Source organism: Empidonax traillii, unplaced genomic scaffold (assembly GCF_003031625.1).
Source record: "Empidonax traillii isolate 1590-97213 ecotype Southwest subspecies unplaced genomic scaffold, ASM303162v1 scaffold15:size5535645, whole genome shotgun sequence".
In the NCBI taxonomy this organism is placed as follows: Eukaryota; Metazoa; Chordata; class Aves; order Passeriformes; family Tyrannidae; genus Empidonax; species Empidonax traillii.
The window spans coordinates 5,519,116-5,535,727 of record NW_020955208.1 but is presented as its reverse complement, the minus strand read 5'-3'; the positions used below and the strand labels follow the sequence as shown (position 1 = coordinate 5,535,727).

The 16,612-nt window shown below is 41.5% G+C and overlaps 3 protein-coding genes across 5 annotated transcripts in view; 2 read left to right on the top strand and 1 right to left on the bottom strand.

Moving 5' to 3' along the window:
• Positions 1 to 37: 37 nt before the first annotated feature.
• LOC114062874 (nucleoporin NDC1-like) lies at positions 38 to 9,082 on the top strand. Its single transcript, XM_027894792.1, has 11 exons — positions 38 to 172; positions 1,929 to 2,021; positions 2,994 to 3,075; positions 3,895 to 4,050; positions 4,958 to 5,212; positions 5,322 to 5,440; positions 5,679 to 5,729; positions 6,033 to 6,096; positions 6,830 to 6,930; positions 7,820 to 7,980; positions 8,820 to 9,082. Exons 1-11 carry the CDS (start codon positions 125 to 127, stop codon positions 8,881 to 8,883), a joined length of 1,194 nt encoding a protein of 397 aa, XP_027750593.1. The 5' UTR covers positions 38 to 124; the 3' UTR covers positions 8,884 to 9,082.
• Positions 8,943 to 15,210, bottom strand: LOC114062878. Its single transcript, XM_027894806.1, has 3 exons — positions 15,105 to 15,210; positions 12,148 to 12,372; positions 8,943 to 12,060 (listed from the first exon to the last, which is right to left on the bottom strand). Exons 2-3 carry the CDS (start codon positions 12,346 to 12,348, stop codon positions 11,419 to 11,421), a joined length of 843 nt encoding a protein of 280 aa, XP_027750607.1. The 5' UTR covers positions 12,349 to 12,372; positions 15,105 to 15,210; the 3' UTR covers positions 8,943 to 11,418.
• GLIS1 (GLIS family zinc finger 1) overlaps positions 9,976 to 16,612 on the top strand; it is a 188,637-nt gene continuing 182,000 nt past the window's right edge. For 2 of the 3 annotated variants that reach the window (XM_027894777.1, XM_027894750.1), the window contains exon 1: positions 15,120 to 15,243. The gene's annotated coding sequence lies outside the window, so the exon portion shown is untranslated. Of the gene's footprint in view, positions 10,078 to 15,119; positions 15,244 to 16,612 lie in introns of those variants that run through there. The other variant, XM_027894760.1, reaches the window with a different exon arrangement.

Sequence of the window (16,612 nt, the reverse complement as noted above, 5' to 3'; positions counted from 1 at the left end):
CCTACTAAAGTACTTGTAACTTCTTGGTTTTATCTCCAGTAAATTGCATCCTCTTGACACTCTGAGTGGCTTATTGGATGTCTCCTTGTTTTACCATACCTGGTTGTGTGGTGTGTTTCTTCTGATGACCTGGTACATTGCATGGTTGCTCTTCAAAATCTATGCTACAGAGGTTAGTACTTGTGACAGTGCTAAAGGTAAAACATTGGGGTTGCACTGATAAATAATCCTTTCTTTCAAAAGCAGTTTTACTAGGAAATAACTTACTGGGAGTCCTTGAATTTTCACAGCATGCACTGCAGACAGTAACTGATAATCTAACAGTCAAAACAGTTCTGGGCATTAACTGACTTTCTCCTTAGAGCAGGACAAGCTAAGAAAACAATAAACTGTCTGTTTCCTGCAAGCTAAGCTCTAGAAAGCTCAAATTTAAGCAAACCCTCAAAGTACAGAGTTCTCCACAGCAGAAACATGTTAATCTAATTAGGTCTGCAGTATTAAAATAGACTTCAGCAACCGTGGGAATTAAGACACTTGTGCTTTTTCATTCAACCATAAACCTACAAATTAAAAGGGCTAAAAAAAGACCATTTAAATATATAATAAATTGTATTAGAATCAATGTGAGACCTTGACTGAAGAGGAAGGGAGGGAAAGAAAGTCTTGCCAACAGAGAATTGACTGATCTTTGTTTACAAATACAGATATTTCTTTGTAAGAATACAGAGGAAAAAAGTCCAACTTATTTTTTGGTTGTTTTTTTTTTTCTAGTGAAAGCTTGACTAGACTGCAGATAAAAAGGGGGGGGAAAAGTAAGGTTTAAGTCCTGGATCAATGTGCAAAGCACTTCATGGAGTGAAATGGCATACAGTGCTGTTGGGATGTTAGCTTTAAAAAGGTGTAAGCATAACAACAGCTCTGAGGTGTTCCAGAGGGTAACAACTGAAGCACCAGTGAACACTGTCACTGTCTGTAATTGCTGTATTGCTTATAGAACTGGGGAAGACAAAAACATCCAGCTGGGAAGGCATAAAATGGACCTTGCCTTTTTGGCTGTTGAACAAAACATTTGTTTATTCACATGATTTTAGGTTTTTTAATGAGCTAAAAAACTTCTAAAGCTGTTTATAAGTATTTGCATAGTGTTAATTGAAGTCATGAAAGAAATTTAGTCTACTTAAAGTCCATTTATTAACACTTTGAAAGCAATTGCTACCTCAAATTTAAATTTTGCAGTTGGAAACACAGGAGAATAAAGCTATGATGTATAAGATGAGTGCAGTGACATAAAACTAGCAGTTAATCTGTGCCCAAACTGAACCATGTTAAATAGAATTAAAAAGTTGTGATGTCTGATACAATTCAAGCACTGCTATTCACATTTTAAATGTTGTAGCCACAGGAATTCTATTAAAACACAGGACATGAAAATTATGATGATAAAAATAATAATTTTTTTAGTTTGTCAGTGGAACAGTGCAAAAGAAGAATTTTTAAAATCTTTTCTTATTTGGTAAAAGAATTCTTAGTTCTTCACCAGCGGTTACCCAGGTCAAGACAGACATTGCAGTTCAGGTTTCAGTCTTGTTTTGGAAGATGTTATCACTAGTTTTTCACTGGTAAGTGGTTAGAGGAATTTCTTTCAAAATGATATGATGCCCCTAGCTATGTATTCTATGGGTACATGGAAGGTACTTTAAGATAAAAATATCTGAATTTTTCTGAGATTTTTCAATTTTAAACATAAGGAGTCAAGTCTTTTTGGTAAATGTTAGAAATTCCAGGTCACTTTACAGTGAATTGGAGCAGTGGATTATGTGCTTTTGTATCTCATCATTCACCTGACAAGTAACAGCTCAGGTGTGGTTTTTCATAGGGTTTTCTTGTGTTTTCCTCTGTATAACACAGCTTCTGATATTTATATTTAGACTCATCATTTTCCTGTCCAGCCAACATTTGCTGAGGAGACAGACCAGTGCCTGCCCAAAATCTTAAACAGCAATCCTCCCCCCCTTATAAAGGTAATTGAACTCCCACCCCCTTCCCTGCTGGCTGTGTGCTGAGGTGTTTGCCGGAGCACTCAGTCACATCTTCCAGGTACCGGTTCTGTTAACTGAGGTGCCAGTTCCTTGAAAAGCTGCCTCAGAACATTCACAAAGGCTGGTACACTTAATGGTGAAAATTTGTTTAGCAGTGACATCTGCTGGTGCTCACCACGCCGTTACTGTAAGGATTTCTTTAGTTAGAGGGAAACATCTGTTTGCAACATGAGTGTATTGGTGTGTACTGTGAGTACAGAAGAAGAATTTTGGTCTGTGGTAATCATTAATAGGACTTACTGATTATAATACTTAAAAATTGGAGGCCTCATAAAAGAAGTATTATGTAAATAAAGATAAGAATATTCTCCTGCACACGCAAAATCCACATTTACTGATTGTACAGATTTCTGATAAGATTGGAGATACAATAGGCTGCGATGCCTTTTTAATCTTAGCTGTGTTATCAGAGGGTGTGTCGAGAAGAGTTGAGCACAGCACAATTTATAATCTCAGATGTTACTAAAAATGTCTAATTTATGATAGGGTCATGCATATTGTGCACGTTAATTATCACATGAAAGAGAGTGTTAGGTTGGTCCTGTAAGGCACTGACCCTAAAGCTGTAGTTGAGCTCTGGTTTGCAAAAACAGTTCTTTCCTTAGACTTTTTTTGTGTCTTAGGCTCCTTCTGCCTGAACTGCTGAGATAAAAAATAGCGTTAGATCTTCTTGAACTCTAAAGAATTGGAGCTCTCAGAAGCTCTTACCAACTCAGCAGCCACATCCAGAGCGGTTCTAGGGATTTGCCTCCCTTCTTTTTCTGTTTTATGGCTGATTTTAGTCTGTGTGAACTCATTCTTTGGTAGGGATTGATTTTGTATGGGTAACTACATATTTTTTTAAGGAAATACACTGGACTTTGCATGCACTAAAACATTTTCCTCTCTTGTTAGTTTTTAGCCTTACAAGACTTGATGTTGCTTTCCCAGTACTCCCCCGTTCGACGACAGGAAGTCTTTAGCCTTAGTCAGCCAGGTAATTATAAAACCTATTTCATGTTGATTCTTTTCCTTTTTTAAAAATTGTTAGTCAGATGCTTTTATAAGTTATGCAATTTTGTGAGGCCTCATTGCTTGTGGTGCCTTTTCAAAAGGATGCTTAATTATCTACATTCGTATTGTTTCATCTACTAAACTCAAACTGTTCTGGTGTCTGATTTAAATGACAGCCGTGAGGACATACAGGTTATCTCTTTACACTCCCAGTCAAATAGTCCAGATTGGATATTCCATCAGATGTGTATGAAAGCTGAATGTTGAGGTGTGAGTGAGGGGAAATCAGGCACAAATTGTGAGTCCCTACTGGAGCCATGAGAGCAAACACTGGCTGTAATTTCAGTTAGTACACAGGCCTTTTGCTATATTCAAAGATATGGCAGAGAAGGTAAATTAAAACTGTTTAGAAGCCTTCAGGAACTTTTTGTAACACCTTATCAGGAATTCTAGTGTTTGTACTGCTTCAGACCTGTTTGCCGTCCCCATTGATATTGTTTTGTTCATTACTTTGTTCAGTGATTTCAGATCAGATGGGCTGAACTGCCTGTGTTTCCTGCTTGCTTAGCAGGTTTCACTGAAATCTTTTTAGAGTTATCCATTGACAGGAGGATGGAATCTGTCCATGTTTTCATCTTCCTCTCAGAACAAACAAGCTGTCACAGTGGAAATGCCCTGTGGCGTTCTACAAACGGAGTAGTCCTGTCACTGTGAAGCTCCTGCTGAGAGCACATGGGCACTGTCAGAACAGATACAAGAGGAGCAGCTGGGCTAAACCTTCCTTTTTGTGTGTGTATGTCAGGTGGGCACCCACACAACTGGACTGCAATATCAAGGGAGTGTTTGAGTCTTCTGAGTGATCTGACCCAGAGGCTGATCGCACAGCAGGAAGCTGCAGCAGCAAACGGGAGAGCAAAGCAGCCAGTGGGGGAGCTGAAAGTACCTCCACAGACCCCAGGTATGTGAGGAAATGCTCATAAAGCTTTGTAAAGCATGAAAGTACAGATAGATACGTGGGTACATTAGTCTTAGTTAAGCTCTATGAGGAAAATGAGTCACAGGAATTTCTGGAAATAAATGCAAACAAGAAAGATTCTCTCCAAATTTCATTTTAGGTGTTCTTGTTGAGATAATCTCAAAATAACTAGAAAGCTTGAAAGAATATGTTTCCAGTTTGTTTACAAACTTGCTAAGAGATGCTTTGCAATTTGCATAACTGCTCTTATGATTAATTTAAGATGGTAAAATTAGGTTTTGTTTATGTTTGTGTGATTCACTAATATCACTGTAGAATAAGAAAAGCCCAGTCTGACTCCTGAGCTGTGTGCAGTCTCCAAGCATTTTGGATGTTTTACCTGCCAGGCTTGGGCATCACTCCTGGCAGCAGAGCTATGTTAGCACAAGCCTTAGCAGACAGTGCTCTGGGAACAGCAGGGACTCTTGGTATGTCAGGTGAATTTCTTCTGATGCTGCTGTTCCTCGAATTTTGAGATGGACATGCCTTTTCTTACATACCAAACTTGCCAAAGACTTGTCATTCTTCTATATGTAGCCTCTTCTCTAGTACTTAATCCTAATAGCCCACTTTATGTGGATCTATACCAGGTGTAGCAATGATGGCTAGCAAAAGGAGAAAAATTCACAAGGATCCTTCTCATCACTTGCTGTTCTTAAACTGTTGAACTTGGAAAACACTCCATGCTTATGCTGATGTACTTCTTTGCAAGACCACAGCGGTAACAACGTCCTATAATAAAAGCTCTGATGATACCGAAGTTGTTAAAATAGCAATGAAATAACAAACCTGTCTCTTATGTCATCTGTGCCAGCCTGTTGTCTCCATGCAGTGTGTTCTTTGTCATTAGGAGCTGTTGGGACAGAAGATGTGTCTTTCCAGTCACAGAGGTCTAACATTGTTCTCAGATCCACCATGTCTCCACTGGTTAAACCCTCCCTAATGCCTCTGAAGACATCTCCTGGGTCTGACATTGGTTCACCCTTCAGCTCACCTGCTTTAAATTGCAAGAAGGGAGTTGTGGATGTAAACTCCCCTTGGCATGGACCGCTCCAAAGTCCCCTTGTTATGAGAAGGGGACCAAAGCTGTGGACGTCGGTTTCAGGTAGAGATTTTTCCACAGAACTGTCTTGTACCATAAGTGTGGTAGCCAATGGAGAGCTGTATTGTGAGGATAAAGTTTTTCTGAAGATACTGTGTTTTTTTTCTTGTAGATCATCAAATGAATGGTTCCCAGCATTCACCTTTCCCAGTGCTCTCTGCTGCAAAAGCTGGCAGCGAAGCAGTACAGCCCAAATTTATTTACACATGGCTTCAGAACAAGCAAGAACAGGTAGAGTAAAACTGCAGTGTATATATGGGGTGCACCTTGGGTATTATCTTCGGAAGAACTTCCCATTTTATAGAAGTATAGATACTTCCTTCTCCACCAGTTTACGTAACACAGATCCTTCCCTCCCCTTACCCCCCAGTGCCTCTATACTGTGTGAAGATGGTAGGGTTGAGGAGGGCCAACTGTGCAGACCTTAGATAAATATAGATGATAAGTTTAATCTTTTGTTCCTTTTCAGATAAAAAACTTCTTGTCTAGACGGGCACTGATAATGTATTTCTTCAGCAAGGTAAGGGTGATCCTGTGTTTGGGACTGAGCAGCAGGGACTAGAAATGCAGGAGCACATGGGGCTCTGCTGTGGCCTTTTGTACCTTGTCATAGAGTAAGGGTTCTAAATCCTGTATTTTCATCTAAGGTTTTTCATAAGTACAACTTTGTACTTACTGTGAGTTTCACAGCAGGATTATCCCATACCTGTCTGTTCTGAGGGGAGGGACAGGACCCTATGGAATGTGTAATACCTTAATGAAACCTGCAGGTTTGGTATTATTATTTATAAAGTGCACTCACAGCATCTTGATTTCTTCTCAGCACCCAGAAGCCTCCATCCAGGCTGTCTTCTCTGATGCCCAAATGCATATCTGGGCTTTGGAAGGTAAGGAGTTTCCAGGTGATCCACTCTGTTGGTTCATGGAAAACTTTATGGGCCTCTGTGCTTTATAAATATAACAGAAAAAAAGTCTTTGAAACACTTTTGACAAAATCCCAACTGCATTTCAGACACCAACATGACTAAAGTCTAATTCACTTGTTAGTTTTGAGATCCCATGCGAGATCTCTTACTTTATGTTCTGTGGAGATTCCTAAACTTATTTCTTTTGCTTCTCCCTCATGTGAAGCCATGTATCATTTTTACATTTTTCCACCAGCACATTTATGACTTCTTTTTACAGCAGCTTTTCTGACTAAAGGCTCTGAGTGCTCCTCTGTTAATCAGGGAATTGAGGGAGGCACTCAGGTAGTAACTTAGCAAATAAACTGAAAAAGATGATCTGCAGAGAATCAGAACAACGACAGTAGGTGGTTGCACTTTGGGATTTTCTTGTTTCTTGTGGAAAAAGGGAGCCAGTGTGTTTTTAAAAATTTATTTAATATATAATCTTTCTTGGTTTATCAACCTCAAGCTATAATACACTTGTAAAACTAGTGACTGATTTAGACCTTGAGCCAAAGCTGAGGTAACTGTCAGCTGGCTGCAGTAAGTCCTGAAGAGCTCTACCACACTAGTAGATTCTTCAGGCAATGCCAGGATCTTTGTTACTGAAATCTCAACTTGTGAAGCATTAATTAGAGCAAAATTCTTTGTTGTTTTTTTTTTTATTTTAAAGGTCTGTCTCACTTGGTAGCAGCCTCCTTTACTGAAGACCAGTTTGGAGTTGTCCAAACTACACTGCCAGCTATCCTGAATACTTTACTGACTCTTCAGGAGGTAAAACTGTTAACTGTTCCTTACTGCAGGACAAGTTTAGGGAGAGTCCTGTTAATTTCACATTACGACCTTGCTGACTAACCATAACATTCAAGTTGTTGCCACCGAAACAGCTCTTTTGCAGTTCATCTAAACAAAACAGCTGGTTGTCACTGTGTGCACTATGAAACAGCTGAATAAAAACCCTGTTTTTTAAAATGTAGGAGAGAGCATGGGATGTTTCAAATTAAAAAATGGTACTGTGTGCTTATTTCAGGGATGCAGCAATTACACTACTATACTTTATGCAGAGTTAGGACTGTATTTGGCTGTACACAATTCCTCGTGCAACTTGGAACACTTGGAGACATTGCAAACTCAGGAGATAAGATCTGTACGATGTTCCCTCTCATAATGCTAAGACATTACTCTCAAGTCACTGATATTTGTTCAATGTGTATTTTAAAAAAATCCAGATTTATTTCCAAGGCTGTGCGTGTCCTATTGACATAATCATTTTATGCTGTCCTAATGGACATTCTTGGAAAGAATTTAGAGGTTATTAAAGTTTTTCAGTGTAAGTCATCCATTCCAAGAACAGGCACAAGGGGGGGAAAATAAACCCCAACACCCTCGTTTCTGAAAGAAACAAGTCATAATACAGGACAGAATTGTATTTCTACTGCAGCATGTGCTGTGCTTGGCAGTTAAGACTAGTAACAGAGAATCTTGGTTCTGTGTTCCTGTTGATGGCTGGGAAATGATCAGTCTCCAATACATTCTTGTGTGTCTTGGTGGAATTTCTGAATGTGCATTTTCTTTTGTTTTATTTGACCCAAACATGTCAAATGGTTACATTATGAAATAACTGAACAGGTGACCTGATTTCATTTATGTTTTTCTCAATCAGGTTGTAGACAGACATTTCAAACTGCCACATGTTTCTAGCAAGCCCCCCCGGGTCTCAGGGAGCCTGGTGGACACATCCTACAAAACACTACGGTTTGCACTTAGAGCGTCCCTGAAGACAGCACTGTACCGGATAACTACTGTCTTTGGAGAGCACTTAAAGTAAGAAATTCCTCACGATTGCTTCCTTGTTGAATTTAGTTTAATTAATGTTATTGTAGAACCTGTGAAAAGGGAAGTTTGGGGGGAAAAAAAATCCCTTCAGGTCATTATTCTAACACAGTATTTTAGTATTTTTTTGATTTGTGGAACCTTAAAAAGTTCTTGTATAGATATATGGTCCCACTTAGAAATTTATTATTCATAGATTTCTGGGTAATTTTTCTTAGTGACTTTTCACGAACTCTTTAGAAGCAGTTCATGAATAGCATTCATTTAATAAATCTGAGCTGCTGAAAAGAAAATAAATCAAGTAGAGACAATTCTTCTGTAGGGTGAGAATCCTATGAAGGGTCCAAATAATGGAATTCCCGTGCAGCCTGGTCACCCAAAGGCTCTTTCTCAGCTACTGTCACAGCAGGCAGACTTTGATACTTGGCCTCTGAATATGTGGGACTGAAACTTCCTGCAGCATCTGCCCATCTCTCCTTGTGGGCATGAAATGTCCCTCAGTTTGGAAGTGCTTGATATACAGGAGAGATCATTTTAAGAGATTCTTTCTCACTTAAGTCATCCTTGCAAGTTAATCAGTTGCTGTGTGTATTTAAAGGTAAGTAAATGGACAAGGTGTCCTGGGACAGGTGTCTTTTAGTAGTAGGCTGAAAATTGACAGTTTTAAGGGTTAATACACTTCTTTGTCTTGGAACATAGGTTTTTCTTATAGCTGGGTTTTCTAAAATTTAGCTTCAGTGTAATTGATTTTAATGTACTCAATTTTGGCATGAGACTTTATTTTTGTGGTGTATTACACTTAATGTAAAATGTTCTGCTTTTGTTTTTAGTGCAGTGCAAGTGTCTACAGAACATAAGAAAAGACTTCAGCAATTCTTGGAATACAAAGAATAAATAACAGATTTTGATGCAGCTACGGTTGGGTTTTTCCAAGACTCTTGCTAAGAAGAAAGTGAGACTAATGAGTCTTTTTATTTTGGCTTTTTGGAAAAGCACATGGAAGTACAAGTTGCAGAACAAAACTTTTAGAACTGTAGAAGAGTTCTTGGGGGGGGTTGGATCTTCTTTTGTATAATAAAACTCGTAAAATTCATCTTGCCTTCTTTTAATGTCACAAACGAGAAAGTGCCAGTTCTTCTTTTGGGTAAGGCAATGACATTTGAGATTACCAGAGTTACTTTGACACTCAGATCTTTCATTATTTTTCACACTGTGTTCTTTCCCTATCCTTTTCTGTTAAAGGGCTGAGCAGAGATTTACATAGATACTTAGTGTGCTTAAGTGCTTCATAAATTTAGTTGATAACACTTTTAGTGCAGATCAAGTGTGTAGTTTAGGAGTAGGAAACAGATGTGCCCGGGAATAAAACATGCTGCTCTTCTGTAAGCTGGAAATACTCCTCTAGAGTAGAACAGTGTGCAGAAAGGCATTATTAACACACAAATACTGCTTGAAAACTTAAAGATTTTATCTTTAAGGTGACCTAGGAAACTAAGTTCTGATCTGTGCTGAAACACAGAGGAAACATTTAGTAAAACTCCCAAGCAACGATACTGGGAATTAAAGTTTAGATCAACAGCTTTCTGTTCAGGGGGGTAGGAAGGATGTCTGCATCATAGCCAAATTTTTAAAATAGTATATATTACTGGTGAAAAATATTACTTTTTAAAAGGATTTTTAAAAGCTTTCTATCTGAAAACCTGTCCCAAATGATTTGAAAATTAACTACTCAGTTTTTAAAGTCTTGAGTTCCTGTGATATCTACACTAGAAAATGTGTGTGTGGAGTATGAAGGTGAGAACAGTAAGCTAAATGGTCTTGCAAATGAATTTAGTGTGATAAAGGGAAACAATATTATAATTTTCTTTCCATTCTCTTCAGTGCTGTTAGTCATATGTTTTTTGTTGTGGTGGTGTTTTGTTTATAGAGGAGCCAAGACCTGAAGATGGCCCTGGTGTCATTTATGATGATGTGATAAAACGATCAGCTCTCAATGAGTGGCTGTGTAGTAATAACCCTTTAGGGTAAAAGAGAAAACCCCCAATCTCCAATGAGACCTGCATATTGCTTTCTTCAGTACAGAGACAGGTAATTTTCTTGTAGTGCAGACACTGCAGGTGTTAAGTTTGATAGTGGAAATGAGAACTGTATTGTTCTCTTTGCATTGAGATGGCTCACAGCAAACACACAAGGTGATGGACAGCCTTCCACTGTGTTCAAAGGTTAAGCACAAAGTCTCTTAAAGCTTTGCCAAGCTCAACTTCTGTCACAGGTCTGATTATTATTTCAAAGCCTTTTGCCTGCCTGCCTGCCTTCTTTAATAATTTAATTTGCTTATTTTCTGGCATTGCAACGTGGAGTTAAATGTTGCTTTAGCTGATAACCTCAGGTATAACTTGACTCAAATACTGCAGCTGAAAGTTTCCATGTAATTTTATCACACTTCTAAACAGGTTCAGTATTATTGCTGTGGTATCTTCTGCAACATTCCCACAACTATAAGCTGCAAATTGTAATTACAGTGTTAAGAGCTGTCAGCAGCAGGCTTAAAATGGAGATGACATTTTTGATGCCAAAGCGGTTGAGGTCTCTCCTCCTTGTGTTGCAGCAGAGATTTGCACATGACATCTGCTAATGTGTGTGTGATTCATGGCATTCTGTGTATGGCAGAAGAGCTTTCAAAAGCTGATTGCTTTGTGGTTTCTTTAAAAGCTCCAATTCTTAAAGAGCTGAAGACTTTTTTTTTTTTTTTTTTAAGCCTTTACTTAAAAGTGCATCTTTCAATTCATCAGCATGAGCTACTGTTAAGTGTACAGGAATACAAAGTGTGTGTTAGGTGGTGCCCTCTGAAGAGGCAGTAACTGGCTCACGCAACACAAACAGGGATAACATCTTATTCTAGTTTTGGCTTTGGGAATAATTATAATCCCCTGGCAAACTGTGCTGGTGTTTCAAGTCCTTTTGTCTAGTTCTGTCTTAACATGAAAAGAATCAGTCTGTGAAGCCTCGGTGAGGTAGGGGAAGAGTCTCTTGAGTTCAGTTCTGCATTCTGGGTAATGAGGGAAAAAATACAGCCTTTTTACTGCTGGTTTCTATGGAACTGCAGTTAAACTGGATCCCTCAAGCCTGATATTATTTCTCATCTGTTTAATCATCTCAAAGCTGAACTGCACCTTGTTGCTGGATTGCCTGCTGCATGCACAAGTGAAACAGCATTCTGGCAACCTTGTGAACAACCTGCTGCATTCAAGAGTACCTGAAATTATTTCCACTGCAGCTGTGGAGAGGTACAAGGTTGATGGTTCAGACCTGTGTTCCTGCTACAACAGAGTAATGAAATACAGGCTTTAGCTCTTAAGCAATCTATTATAAGTCTGAAAAAAAACCCAACTATATCCTGCTTAGTTTTCTGAGCTAGAGCTTTGGAATTCAGCCTGTGGGTGGACAAATGCAGTGGCCCTGATCCTTGGAGCTGTTGCATGCTGCTGTATCCACAGGAGCACTCTGCCACTTTGGAGAGCTGTCCCTGTGCCAGTGGTGGCTCTGGGCCTGAATGCCCCCTTGAAATGAAGTGGTTTCGATTCTGTTGCTTGTGCTGTGAACAGAGGCTGCATTGTGTGTGCTGTGCTCGGTGTCCCCGGGCCTGGAGCAGCCATCTGCCCACCTGCCAACGCCTACGGCTCTGAGGGCGTCCAGCTGCGGCCGTGCGAGTGCCAGACTCTTGCTGATGAATTTTCTGGTACCTGTTTGGTCACAGGCAAGTGGTGCAGCCTGTGGGCTGTGTGCATGCCAGACCTCTCCCCACTCCTGCCAGTGGCCACCTCTGGCATGGGAGCTCCGTGTAGGGTGAGTGCCTGATGCTCTGAGGGGTTGGGTGTATGTGACTGCAGATGAGGTGGCCCCAGGAGCACCCTTGGCTGTGGAGGAGCACAGCCATGTGCAGTGCTGTCCCCTTTCCCCAGGGGATGAATGGTGGCAGCTTGCAGTGCTTTCCCCATTCAAGCAGGTGTATTGCAGCTGCAGGGCTTCACCTGCCCATGGCAGCCAGGCTCCCACTTCTCCCATCACCACCTACAAAGATGCAATAAAAAACATAAAGGTCTGTGTGGAATTATCACAGACACTGCAAACAGAGGACCCTCCTCACTCCCCAGGTACCTTTCTCCTGCTGTGGTCTTTGGTATTTTTCATCACCACTACAGTGTTCGTGTATTTGCTGTGTGCATCAAATGCCTTTGGGTGCTGTAGACAGAGCTGGAATGTGGCTTTGCCAGGCTCTTGTGTTGTAAGGGGATGTTCTCGCATTAGAACGTTGCCTTCCCTTGTTGCAGACTCCAGACTCCTGGTGGAGATTTGCATTGGGCAGACTGGCTTTGGACAAACCTGTTGTAGAAACAAATGGTGCAGCTCCCTTGTGTCTGAGAAACAACCCGAAAAAGAACAAAACCTGCACCATGCTGACTTCAGAAAACAAAAAATAATCTAGAGAAGACCTCACCTTCCTGTCCTTGCAAAAATCTCAGGGCTACAATAGAGCTAATCATGCAGGAGACAGATGAACATGGTATTTCTGGAGCCTGCCGTGAGAACAAAACACAAATTCCAGTGGGAATAGTTCCCTGGGTGGCCTGATGGATCCACTGGCTGATTCTTTGAATAGGTGGCAATGGTACAGGAGTTCCCTCTTTTTTTCTATTTTTTATCCCCCTAAAGAGTCAGTTCCTACAGTCAGAATTTCAGAGGAAACTATGGCCTAAGCACATGTGTGTACTCATGCAATCAGCAAATAACCAGTGCTGACTGTACTGTAGGTTCCTCTCCTGCCCCTGCCCAAAATGCACAAAAAATTCCAGGCTTTGCCTTTCACTTCTCGAATAACTCAACTTTTAAATATGACTACTAAAACACAGGGCTAGGGTGGGCTGTTGTATTTAAATGCATCTTGTCTGAAAAGTTATGACAGGAGGCCTGGAGGGAATTTTGAAGGAACTGGGAGTGGGATTGTATAGCTTTCTGTGAATCAAAGATTGTTGAGAGTTATGTGTAGGCATCATTCTCCTCTCAGCTCAGCAAGTTCCTGTTGTAGGCTTACTAATGTTAGAAGGTTCAGCTCAAGAGACAGGCTGGGTGCCAGTCTCTAGGGCAGGCTTTGAGGACCAGGGAGATGGGGCAGCAGCTTTGTAAACCCTTGGGTTCCCTGTCTATTCATGGGCAGAGGGCACCGCTGAGGGCAGGTTTGGGGAAGCACTGGGCTGTGGACCTTGTCAGTGGTGGTACAAAGTTTTGGGTTGAGCACAGGGCTGCAGCTCAAAGCTGGGTACTGAGGCGCTGTTGTCTTTGCAGATGTTGGCAGTCAGTTCTGAGATGGCTTTACTAGCAACCACAGTGTTGAAGGAAAAGAAGGTCTACTCTTGTGGTTAGTGCAAGCTGAACACTGCCAGGTAAATTGGTTTGTCCTTTCTGTGTCCTGCACAGAGATCCTGTACAGCACTTCAGCTCTTCACAAGCGCTACTTTGCAAGTCTCCCAGATTCCACATGCTCTGTTTGGAACACCAAGGCTTGAGTTTGATGGAACTGGAAATGTGTTTTACCACAGACAAGGATGGGAAATGCTAAATGGAGTGAGGGGTAAGGGAAGCATTTAGTCTTTGTCACAAGTTTAGCACTCAAACTGAAGATTTTGGCTTCTGGGCCTCTGTTGTAAAATTAGGCTTAGTCTAACTCCACCGTCTCTCACCTCCGGTGATGATAACAAAACATTTGTGTCCAAATCAGTAGGCTGCTGCAGTGATGGACACCAAAGAAATGCCCTGGAGTAAATGAACTGTATTCTGCGCAGGGCTTGGCTGATGTGCAGTAAATACATTCCATGTGTGGCCCAGACACTGTGCCAATGAAGAGAAAACAGAAAGAAGAGTGACTAGCTGCTCGTTCAGCAGTCACTGTCTCCAGTGCACTGAATATATGGAGCCCCAGGCAAAATAACTGGGGGCCATGTTACAGCACCAGTTCTGTAACTCATTTAGAGTAGGCATGAGACGAGTTTGTACCAGCAGTTCTAGTCCTGGCATGTCCCAGTGCCAAGGATTAGATTTTACAAACTGAACATTCCTCAGTTGTGCTATTTGTGGGGGGAGCTGTTTGTTTGCTTGTTTATGACTGAAGTTTATTTTACTACTTGGGTTGTGTAGACATGGTGTGAGAAGGGATTTACTTACAGATTGATGCAGAGAAATAGTAGAGATGAATGTTTGAGGAAGGTAACTGCAGGTGTAACAACCATGTCCTGAATGGAGGCTGGTTGGACACTTTTCTAGAAGAATTTTCCTCAAAGTTGACTGGAATGATCTGTCAGTTAACTGGGAAGGCAGGAGGGATCTGTAGTGTTACAGTGGCTTTTGGAGATGCTTGTCATTTCTCGCAGTCTCTGCAAGACAAAGCGGGATTCAAGATTACTGTATGGTTTTCCCAAAATATACTATTGAAAAGAGTCTTGTTTATAAAAGATAAGTCAGAGTGATCTGAGGAATTTCTTTTTTCTAACTATATGAGCCATAAACAAATCTGTAAGTTATGAGGCAATAGCTGAGTACGTTGCTAGATAATGTGTGGTCAGTTTGACCCTGCTGCCTCAATTTAGGAGGTCATTTTCAAACCACTATAAAGAAGGGCTTTGTGCTGCCTTAAAGGGATATGAGCAATCTCTAAGAAACGGGCACACTCACAGACACAATCCCTTTGGCTCAGTTTTTGTTTGGTTGCTTCTCTTTTACTATCTGTAGTGCAGTAAATTAAAATAAAAACAAGTCTGGACTTGGCATGCCTTTGTAAATAAATGTTTTGTGTACATTGACAGCTAGTTTGTGACCAGGTTATTTATAAGACAGTTTGCTATTCTCCTACCAGAGAGCCTGTTTTGTCCTATATTAACAGAATACTTAGGGTAACACCTCCCATCTTGCTCTGCACTGCAGCAGTTACACAAAGTTCTTACAATTTCAATTGTGTCCCTTTAAAATTTCATTTTGTTGCCTGCTGGAGTAGAAGATTTCAATATATGAATTAGAGATTAACACTTCACCTCTGCTTGTTTGCTGTGCACAGCTCACCTTACCTGTATCCGTTCTGCTTCATTCCTCTCCTCCCACAGAAGTGCTGGGGGAACTGGAGGTTTCAGCTGCTCCGAGTTTCTTGAAGATCCGGTTTGTGACGAGGCACAGCACAGCAGTTACAGCCACGGGTTCCTGGCAAGGGTAAAGAGCACACTGGGAAGGCTGGATTTGGTGAACTGGAGTCCCCTTCATGCAGCGTCCTTTCCCCCTCCTGTGTATTGAGCTCTCAGGGTGGGACAGCTGTGGCTCTGCCTGTGCAGCTGTGAACACAGAGCCGGGAGGCTGTGTGTCTGCAAAAGCACCTGTAGACCCTATGAACACTGTTGTGGCACTGACCTGATTGTGGCTGGTGTCAGCAGGGAAAAACTGATGAATCAGACTTTTTTAAACTTGTTCTCCTTACTGGTACAATTTTACCCCAGCCTGAGCCCCGTTTTCTCTTTCTTTGGTCACCAACTAGGGGTGAATGGGCAGATGGGCAAGTCTCTGGTTACTTATCAAGTGGGTGTCCTGCCCTCGTGACTCAGTCAGAGGATATTCAGGCAAGCAGCTGCATTCCTCTGGATGTTCTTTTCACCAAATTGCAACTTCAGCTTTCATAATTGATTTGAAATGAAGCAAGCCCCAGGGACTAGTTTCAGGGACTGAAGATGGCCTGTCTTCCTCAGCTGGAAGGTCTGCTTTGGTGATGGTGACTTCACTAACAAAGGAAAGAGAAAACTGGGCTGTGGGCCATATTATGACCCAGAATCACAGCCCTTGACAACCAGGACTGTTGAATAAGAAGGCTAAGATGGGGAAATCTTCCCCTCATTCTCTTAAAGGGAGAGTATTGTCATGGAGAGAGGGTCCAATGACTGGTTTTCACAAGGACACAAAGAGAGGAGAGACCCATCTTTTTCATGGATGTAGTGACAACATTGGGTGAATCAGTGTTTGCTGTACAGCTCGTGCATTCAACAAAGTCATGGTGACCCAGGGCATAAAACAGTCTTAGCAGCCACGATTGCACTTGCTTGGCCTTTGTTCCAGAACCAAAACATATGAAGTATCTTCTGATTCAGCAGGGAGAGAAAGGGGACTGCTTAACTCTTCCATTATTCAAGGAGCACTTGCTTCTCCCACACTTGTTCCTTTCACATCCATGGATTTGGCAGAGGAACCAAGTCACTGCTTTGGAACACCTGTAGGAGTCAAGTCTCTATCAGACACATCCAGGTCTGGACAAGGATGTCCCTCCACCACCGGTTTCTCTTGCTTAGACCCAGGGATCAGCATCCCCAGCTGCACAGTCCCAGCAAACACAGGGCAGCTGCCAAATGCCTCACCTGAACCTGAGGAAACAGTGGTGAGAATCTGTGGGGCCTCATTTCCTACGGGGAGCAACGTGGGTACCTGCAGCCTGAGCCATGAGGTCTGCATCTCTGGGAGATGATCTGCCACAGGGAAATTCATCTCGCTGTGAGGGGCCTTCACCCTATGTGCTGTTGGAGCTTGGAGCTCTGATGCG